The 10,768-nt window shown below is 31.9% G+C and overlaps 1 protein-coding gene across 1 annotated transcript; it reads left to right on the forward strand.

The window, feature by feature from the left end:
- Positions 1 to 1,165: 1,165 nt before the first annotated feature.
- On the forward strand, positions 1,166 to 2,113 carry LOC114086333 (olfactory receptor 6C2-like). Its single transcript, XM_027927581.2, has one exon. The coding sequence runs from the start codon at positions 1,166 to 1,168 to the stop codon at positions 2,111 to 2,113; it is 948 nt and encodes a 315-aa protein (XP_027783382.2).
- Positions 2,114 to 10,768: the final 8,655 nt, after the last annotated feature.

Raw genomic sequence — 10,768 nt, forward strand, 5'->3', positions numbered from 1 at the left:
ACCTATATGTTTAATGTTTTTATAGATAATAGATCTCATCTTTGGAGTATGTCATATAAAGGATAAAACAAATGAATTGATGAAATCATTCATAGAAATCATAGGAAGTGAGAGGTCTGAAAACAGAATATTGGGGAGGACCAATATTTCACATGTGAATAGAAAAAAGACAGACATTAAAAATAGCAATCTAATGCTAGGAGGAAAATCAGAAAGATGATATAGGAACCACTTAAATAATGACCAAACTTTGCTTTTTAATGCTGCGGCAATTTCAGGCAAGATAAAAACTAAAATGTGTCATTGTCTAACAGAAATAAACTCATTGGGGTATTCAGAAAGCTATAGGGAGTTGCAAGTCCCAATATAACTGTTTAAAGCCTCAATGGAGTGAAGATGAGCTGAGGAGACACTAAAGTCTTTTCAAAGGAATTAAAAGCATCATGAGAAAAAGACACATCCTAGAAGGCTATATTTATTGATGTTAAATAAAAATTAACTTCTAGGTTTTGAGAGAAAAGGAGGAACAATCAAATAATTGATCATAAATGAATGAATAATACTTTTTTTGTAAATATCTTGGACATTTCCTTGCAGTCTATGTAAATTAGTTTTATATCAAACCATCCATATGTTCTAGAATTTCCACTATAAGGAATCCTGTTGTTGTCATTATCATTTGTTTGTTTTTCAGAAGAAAAATATCTTATCCTTAAAACAATCCCCAGATAATAATAGTGAAAAGAATCCATGCTCTTAGTTACCTGGATATGCCCTGTATCCAGAGTTTGCTTGGACAAAGAACTATTAGCCTCCCATGAAATGACATCTTTCTGTACCCATCGGAAATCCAGTCCACGTAATGATTTGTTTGTGACAAATTAACCACACATGTAAATTCTGTAGGAACAAATGATAAAAGAAAAAGTTGAATGTTTTACCATAATGTGAATCCTTAAGGAAATCTCCACTGCTCATCCACATATAATTCAGGAAGGCTATTGGAATAGTAAAAACATTAATAATGATGTGAAAAGAGAAAATAAACAGGCTGATTTGCTTGGCTTCTCTATACACAGTCTTTTGCTCTAGAATTTAAATATCTGTTTATTCATAAAATTTTTATTTTTTTACACAAAGATTAGGTAATTGTCAAAGTTCTATGATGAGGAACTACACAGCAATAACCACTTTCATCCTGCTGGGACTAACAGATGACCCAAAACTGCAAGTTCTGCTTTTTATCTTCCTGTTGCTCACCTACGTGTTGAGTGTAACAGGGAACCTGACTATTATCTCCCTCACACTGGTGGATCCCCATCTGAAGACACCTATGTACTTCTTCCTCAGAAACTTTTCCTTCCTAGAAGTTTCATTTACTACTGTCTGTATCCCTCGATTCCTGTACAGTTTATCAACTGGAGACAATACTGTTACCTACAATGCTTGTGCAAGTCAGATATTTTTTGTTTTTCTCTTTGGAGCAACAGAATTTTTTCTCCTGGCAGCCATGTCCTATGATCGCTATGTGGCCATCTGCAAACCCCTTCATTATATGACCATCATGAACAACAGAGTGTGCACCTTATTAGTCCTCTCCTGCTGGGTATCTGGCTTGATGATTATTGTCCCACCCCTTAGCTTAGGTCTCCAGCTTGAATTCTGTGATTCTAATGTCATTGATCATTTCACCTGTGATGCAAGTCCCCTCCTAAAGATCTCGTGCTCAGACACGTGGATGCTAGAACAGATGGTTCTATTTGTGGCTGTATTTGGGCTTATTATTACCCTAGTCTGTGTGGTTCTGTCTTACACGTACATCATCAGGACCATTCTGAGATTCCCCTCTGTTCAGCAAAGGAAAAAGGCCTTTTCCACCTGCTCATCCCACATGATTGTGGTTTCCATCACCTATGGCAGCTGCATCTTCATCTACATCAAGCCTTCAGCAAAGGAAGAGGTGTCCATAAATAAAGGAGTTTCAGTTCTCACTACTTCTGTAGCGCCCTTGTTGAACCCTTTCATTTACACTTTGAGAAACAAGCAAGTGAAACACGCTTTTAATGACTCCATAAAGAAGATTGTGTTTCTCTCAAAGCAGCAGAAGTTTTGATGAATCAAAGGAAAATAAAACATTCTGCAACTGCTTTACTGCTGCTTCTTATTTACTTCATGATTTCCTTTATACATTTCAGTCAGATTAGCCTTCTCAATAATATTTAATATTTCAAACTGACCACACCTTTATTAAACTCTTTATAACTTCAAATCAAATTCACACATTTTGTTTTCCTTTATTGTGAAATTGAAATATATAATTTCCAAGGAATTCTGTTTTTCTCCACTTATGAGATAGGGAAGTACAGAAAATAACATTTCTCTAGGGAAGGAAAGTAATATTAAAAATTTGTATGAATTTTCTATGGGTTAAATTATATGACAATAGTGCTAGTCACTTTCTTTCTGTAATAAAAGTCACAAAATGAACAACACAAATGCAACTATCAAAACAACAATAACAACAAAAAAACCCAGCAGAGATATGCTGAAAATAATGAACCGGATAAGACATTCCAGGTCCATTAAACTAATTGGGAAAAAAAATGTCTACAGTAGTTTATGATTAACCAGAATTGAAGAAATAGAGATATCATTATAATTACTGACAAGATTTACTTGATATTTCCTTATATAAAAGAACAGTATCACTTAAAAGATAAATGCTTAATTTAAAGCAATATAAACATAAAATAACCTATTATGGGTTACTAATACACAATAGTTGCATAAAAGGTAATTGGGACACCAAACTTTAAGTTCCCACAAATAGGAAAACTAGTTAAATCAACACAAAACAATATATATATATATATATATATATATATATATATATGTGTGTGTGTGTGTGTGTGTGTGTGTGTGTGTGTGTGTGTGTGTTCCTGAGTGGAGGGTATACCAGGGATTGAATTGACCACTGAACCACCTCCTCAGCCCTATTTTGTATTTTATTTAGATACAGGGTCTCACAAGTTGCTTAGCACCTCACTTTTGCTGAGGCTGGTTTTGAACTCACTATCCTCCTGGCTCAGCCTCCCCAGCCACTGAGATTACAGGTGTACACCACCACAACTGGGTTAAAATTTTTTTATAACGATATCAAGGATATAACGTGAGAAAAATAGAAAAAAAACTAGGAGATACAAATGTTAATATAGATTAGAATTAAGATCTAGGGAAGAATGAAGAAAATACTCAAAAATTAGAGAACTAATTTAACTAGTTTGGGAGCTATTAACAGTATACTCAACATTGAAAGAAAAAGGAAAGACAATCCCAAAAATTTATTGCTGTCAAGAGGCACACCTCTGAGGCAAAGACATCCTCAGGCTAAAGTAAAAGGACAGAAAATTATATTCCATGGATATGGAGAATGAAAGCAAGCAGAAGTAGCTCCTCTAATAGCCAACAAAGCAGATTTCAAGCTGAAATTAATGAGAAGAGACAAAAAGTTTCCCTTCACACTATAAAGGAAGAAACCCAACAAGAATATATCATAATACTAAATATTTATGCCCCCAGAACTTTTCAAAATAGTATCTAATGAGCCTCTGGATTTCACTGATGTCTGTGGTGCTATGTCTTTTTTCATCTCTAATTGTTACTTTTCTTTCATCTGTCATTTTATCGCATCTCTCTCTTTCTTTTACTTAGTTTGGCTAAAAGTCTATCAATCTTGTTTATCTTTATAAAAACAAACCTTTATTACATTATCCTTAGTACTTTTAAAATTTTCTATTAATATTACCTTCGATCTTTCTTATTCTTTTTCTTCCATTAGTTTTAGAATTGGTTTGTTCTTGTATTTCTCAGACCTTCAGATGCATCATTAGATTGTTTCTTTGGGATCTCTCTGGCATTTGGAGTTTTTGTTGTTGTTTCTGTTGTTGTTCATGTAGGCACTTATAGCTATAAACTTTCCTCTTGGAACAACCTTCAAAGTATCCCAGAATTTCTGGTATGTTCTATGTCTATTCTCAGTTGATTCTAAGAATTTTTTAAAAGTTTATTTAAAGAAAGAACATTGGAATAACAATCCACATGGCCCCTACCTAATCTTTTTGCCCCATAATTCGGTCATAATAATGGCAAGTTGCATCACCCCTTTGGATTTGACTGGCATAGCCTCAGGGTTTTAATCTGGATACAAGGTATATACTATTGTTTAAGTGTGTTCCCCAGAGCCCAAGTGTTGGAAACTTAATTCTTCAATTTAGCAGTGTTGAAAGGTTGGGTCTAGTGGGAGGAATTTGGGACAACTTATCAGAGTCTTCATGAATACCTGAATACCTTTATCATGTTAATGGACTTCTTTTTTAAAAATTATTTATTTATTCTAATTTGTTATACATGACAGCAGAATGCATTTCAATTCATAGTACACATGTACAGCACAATTTTTCATTTCTCTGGTTGTACACAATGTAGCATCACACCATTCATGTCTTCATACATGTACTTAGGGTAATGATAGCCATCTCATTCCACCATCTTTCCTATCTCCATACCCCCTCTCTTTTGCCCTTTGCCCTAACTAAAGTTCCTCCTTTCCTTCCATGCTCCCTCCACCCCCATTATGGATCAGCATCCATGTATCAGAGAAAACAAGGAATAGGCTTCTTATTGTGGGAACTTAATTCTCTTTCCTCCTTCCTGCATAGAACCATTTGCTTTTCTTCTATTTTGTATTTAATGAGTATGAGTTCCTTCCCTCAGGCAGCTATTTGATGTTGGACCTCCCTTACTCCAGAATCATGAGACAAAATAAACCTCTTTAAAAGTTTTCCAGTCTTCAGACACTCTGTTACAGCATTAGAAAATGGACTGAGAGAGGTCCATTTAAGCATAAATATAAATGGATATTTCTTTTTCTTCTATTCATATCCCATCTCTAAGAATCCTGATCTGTCTTGGTTTCCACAAAGCAATGTCTTCATGTCCCACCACATACAACTTCCTAATTCCAATTTCTTTTATTTCTCTTTGCCTCTACATTCATGTATCTTATTATTCAATTTCCTGGCTGACCTAACACTGACTTTATCAGAGTGTTCCTACTGATTTTGTATTGAGGTACAGAATAAGAAGAATGGGGTTGCCAACAGAGACTATTCCAGAGATACTGGCATAGTAAAAAGAAGAGTAAATGAAATTATTTCCTATGTATCATTTCTCTTATTAGAAATTGAGTTTCAACCATGAAAACAAATGATAAAGGAATGAAGATTTTGAGTACATTGTAAAGCCCTAAACCTTGAGGAGGGTTAGGTGTGTGTGTGTGTGTGTGTGTGTGTGTGTGTGTGTCTATGCAAAAATACAAAATAAAATGATGTATTGAAAATAACAAGAATCACAAGGTTTACACAAAGTGATGGAATTTTATTTAATTAAACTTTAAATGAGGGGCTCCGGTTTTGGCTCAGCGGTAGAGTGCTTGCCTAGCACGAGCAAGGTCCTGGGTTCGATCCTCAGCACCACATTAAAATAAATAAAGAAAATTAAGGTTAAAAAAAACAACAACAAAAAATCTTTAAATGACTAGTGAAATTATATATTTCACTATATATATTATCAAGAAATACACTATATGTATTATCAAGAAAGAAAAAGTATTTTTTAGTCTTTAACTTCCTTTAATTTCCCTCTAATTTATTCATAAAACAGAATAAACAATTGCTACACAATATAGATTATTCTCCAGTAGAACTGCAAACTAATTTATTAGTTCTCTGACTAGATAGCCTGAAAAAAAAAAAAGGAATGCTTAATCATTTTTAAAGCATAAATGAGCATTGCATAGCTTTTTTTGGTATATTGCTTTGTTAATGTTAGCTCAAACCTAGTTACCACTGTTATTTTGGGGGAAGCGATGATGATGATGATGATGATGATGATGATGATGATGATTGTTTTTGCATTCAGACTTGGTGAAAGTAAGAGCACCATAATGTGAAACTACACAAGACTGACAGTGTTCATCCTGGCAGGTTTGACTGATGACCCAGAATTGAAAGTTGTGTTATTTGTCTTCCTGCTTCTTACCTACTTGTTGAGTGTCACTGGCAATCTGACCATCGCCACACTCGCCCTAGTGGATATGGACCTGAAGACTCCCATGTATTTTTTCCTTCGGAATTTCTCTCTTAGAAATTTCCAATACTATTAAATTGCTGGTTATTATGGCAATTGGGGACATGTCTTTTCCTATGCCGTTGTGCTACTCAAGTGTTTTTTGCCTTCCTACTTGGAGCATCAGAATTTTACTTGTTGGCAGCTATGTGCTATGACCACTATGTGGCCATCTGTATAAGCCCCTTCATTACATGACCATCATGAACAGCAAAATCTGCATTCAGCTGGTCCTCAGTTGTGGGCTTGTTGGCTTGTCATCTTCCCACCACTCATCCTAGGTCTAAATATTGACTTCTGTGCCTCCAACATTGTTGATCATTTCTACTGTGACACTACACCTCTCATGCAGATCTCCTGCACAGACACACGGCTCCTGGAGATGATGGGGTTCATTTCAGCTTTGGTGACGCTCTTGGTCACACTGGTCATGATGATGGTATCCTACACCTATATCGCCCTTACCATTCTAAGAATCCCTTCAACTAGTCAGAGGAAAAAAGGCTTTTCCACATGTTCTTCTCACATGATCGTGATATCCCTTTCCTATGGCAGCTACTTCTTCATGTATCTTAAACCTTCAATCAAACAAAGAATATCTTTTCCCAAGGGAATTGCTGTCCTCAATACCTCAGTAGCTCCACTTTTGAACCCTTTCATCTGTACCTTACAGAATCAACAAGTGAAAAAGCCTTTGTTAATCTGCTACACAGAATTGTCTCTTTCTCAAAAAATTAATGTTTTACTTTGTTATACAAAGGATATGAATAAAGAATGCCCAGGTAGTATCAGCAGCTTCCAAGAGATAGTTTCCTCCTTTACTTTTTATTTCATTGCTCTGACATTTAACTTTATATCCTTTGAAAAATATTTTTTTTCATAAAACTTTGGGGTTTGAAATGCTAATTTTTCTTTTAATCTCCATTAAAGCTGCCTTTTATTTTTGACTTTATTTCCTCCCTTCTCTTAGTTTTCTTTCTATGGATATATGACAACATTGAGCTTTCACTTTCAATATGTCTCTTTTGTCCCTTAAGAATTGCAATAAGGTAAGATTATAAAAGTTTATCTCATTTAAAATTGTATTTGACTTATGACCCATCAAACTAATTTAGAATTAATATTTATTTTTATGCTTCCAATTAACTGATGTGTATTGTATTTAAGTAGTTTAAAATAAAATTATAGCAGAGCTTTTCATGTTTGCCTTTGAGCACTATTTATCTTTGACCATGTATTTTCAAATATTTTATATGTGTTTCTCTAAGTGTATATTCACACATATCTATGTATATGTGCATAAGCTCTAAAATAACAAATCACTTAATTTTTAGATGAAAGAATTTTCATTTATAAATGATTTTTATCATGGTTAAAAGAAAATGTGATATATTACTGGTTCATTTTGAAAATCAATAATAATAATATAATACTTATTTGATGGTCTCAATCTCCCCCAAATTCCTCTGATTAACTTGAGATAATCCTAAAGCAAATTCTAAATGATTTGTGAATCTTTGTGAAATAAGAGCAATGCTAATTCTATTTTGTCTTCACATTTTATTTGTCTGACCTTTATGTTTGACCTAGGTATATATTAGTACAGATATGCAGATTGATATAGATATACTTCCTACCAGTGATACCAAGATAGTAGAAGATTCAATTTCTAGCTTACTGATTTCCTAGCTTAGGACTGAATCTGTTAGGAGACTCTGAAATTTAAATTTTGTGGAATAAACAGAACTTCAAAAGAATAAAATATAATAGTATTTTTAAAGATACACATCTAATTTCATGAACATTTTCCTATAAACATCTGTATTAGATCGGGTTTCCTTTTTTCATTTCATTTTTTTAAAGTGAGAATCTTAGTTGGAAAAAATATATTTGAAAATATCACCCAAAGGGATGGGATTAAATATAACCAGGGAGAAAAATAAACATAGCATATAATTAGACAATTATATAAGTTTCTGTACAATTTGTAGAATGAATTGAATATTAGAAGATATTTAGATTATAAACATAATTTCAGGAAAAAACCTATTTAAACAATTGATTATAAATTATTTATAGTTTTTCTTTTCATTTAGTATACATTTTTTTTCTAAATTGTCCATTTACACCTGATGATTGTAGAGCATTATCTAAGGTTTAGAGATATGAAGAGAACACAAAATTATGTGTGCACATACGTATGTACATATACACACACACATATGTATAAATATCTTGTAACAATGTAAAATAAAAGTCAAGCCTAAAGTACTCTCAATAGATTCATTAATTTTGATTCTGTTATGTATCAGTGAGGACCGATTTGCTTAAAACAATACCATTCAAGTTAAACTACCTGTCATTTATTCTGAAATACTTCATATATTAGCTTTTCTGAGCCCTCTAAGTATTCAGTTTATATATCACTTTTCTTAAGTATCTGTTTTTTTCATTTCAATGCAGAGTTATCAATCAGTTCTCTGTGCTACTTATTTCATAACTTTTTTTTAGTAACTCAATGACCTATCCCACAAGTCATTCTAATTTTCCAGTTGATTTACCCATAAAATTAACTATTTGAATTAACTTCTTTCAACATAGATTCTAATAGTTATACACTTCCATTCTGACTATGCATACAGCCATATTTTTTTTACTCATCAAATTAATCTTCCTGAATTGAAATAAAGTATTTAAAGTGAAAGACCTTTATTTATTATTCAAAACAAAACTGTCAAATATAGGTAGTTTGGATTAGGCAGAGCGGGGTGAAGGAGGGTAGGGGGTAGGGGCATAGGAAGGATAGTAGAATGGATTGGATATCCATACCCTGTATGCATGTATGACTACATGGGGCTGATGTAGTTCTACATCATGTACACTCAGAAAAATGAGAAGTTATTCTCCATTTATTTATGATATGTCAATCATTCTCATGTCATGTAACTAACCAGAATAAATTTAAAAAATGTATAAATGAGTGAAAAATGGAAATATAGGTAAAATTTTATAGGAAAGTTTATATAAATATATATGATGTCAAAACTGAAAAAAGAAAACTGTCAGAATGTTTATTATTATATCAAAACAAATATCTCAAAAATGTCATCAGTTAAATAGTAATATAAAATCCCTTATCTTCTAAATAAATCATTGTATTTGTACATTTTAATGTAAATATTTCTTCAATAATTTTAGTAAGTGAATAAGTAATTTAATATTATGTTAGCATTAATCTATGATTAGACTCCTTAAAAGCTCTATGTCATTTACACATGAAATAAATTCTCAGCATTTTGAAGTCTTTTTTTGAATAATACAAAATATATGTTTCTAATTTTTAATTTCTTATCTTTATTGCTCTCTATCTCCAAACATGTCATAATCCCCATATTCAGATGTTCTTACAAATTATATTCATTTTCTAAAGCTGGTCATAACTTAAAATTTTTATTAACAGATTCTCTGTTTGCTAACTTACTTATTGAGCTAATTTTACATTCCATTCATAATATTTTAAATTTAAAGCTGAGTTGGGATTTTTATTATGATCAAAATACTTGAGATATTCTGGCTTTTGTATCACAGTGATATCTCAGAACATGTATTTTTAAGTATTCTTATACTTCTATTTTTTTTCAAAAAGTTGAAGAATTGGTATTAGTTCTTCCTTGAAGTTTTGTGGAATTCATTTTTAAAACTATTTTATCTTGGGCTTTACTTTTTAGAGGGAAGTTTGGTTATGACTTCAATTTCTTTATTTTTACTTTGTTTTCAGACTATTCAGGATTCAGTCTTGGTGGGTATATATTTCTAGGAATCTGTTCATTACCTCTGGTTTATTCAATTTGGGGGTCATAAATTTTTTCATAATAGTCCATTATGATTCTTTTATTTTTGAGGCATCTATAGTAATGTTTCTTTTTCATTTTTGATTTTACTAATTTTATTTTTCTCTCATTTTATTTTTAATTAGACTGCCCTAGGATTTGTTGACTGAATATATTGAAGAAAATAACTCTTGTTTAGAAAAAGTAAAACCTTATGCACATTTCCTGAAGGCAGAAAGAAACAAACAAACCCTTTCTTTATGATTCAATAGAATAATTATTTACAAAATGATAAAAGTTCTCAATTATTTTACTAAAAGTTCAATAAGAACTCAATAAAAATACCAACAAGATTTTTCTTATGGTTGTAAGTAAAATAAATTATATATGAAAAAAAATAGTAAAGCAACTATTGCCTAAAGAATTTGTTAAGAAAAGAAAATCTACAAGGAACAACAATTATCAGGGATTAAATATTTAATAAAATATCAAGTTGTAGGAGTATTAATAAATAGGTAAATTGGAATAGAATGAAAAGATTTATATATACTATTTTATATGTGAAATTTTGCATATAATAAAGATAGAAGATTACAGGAAATGTATGAACTTTTAAATACATATTGTAGGGCATATTGATAAGTAATTTGGATATAAAGGTCACTCATTTCTTAAAATATGAATATAAAAATTGAGTTCAAATGGCTTAGGGATCTAAATATAAAAAATGAAAATAAACATAATTAAAAGAA

The sequence above is a fragment of the Marmota flaviventris genome, chromosome 3 (assembly GCF_047511675.1).
Source record: "Marmota flaviventris isolate mMarFla1 chromosome 3, mMarFla1.hap1, whole genome shotgun sequence".
In the NCBI taxonomy this organism is placed as follows: Eukaryota; Metazoa; Chordata; class Mammalia; order Rodentia; family Sciuridae; genus Marmota; species Marmota flaviventris.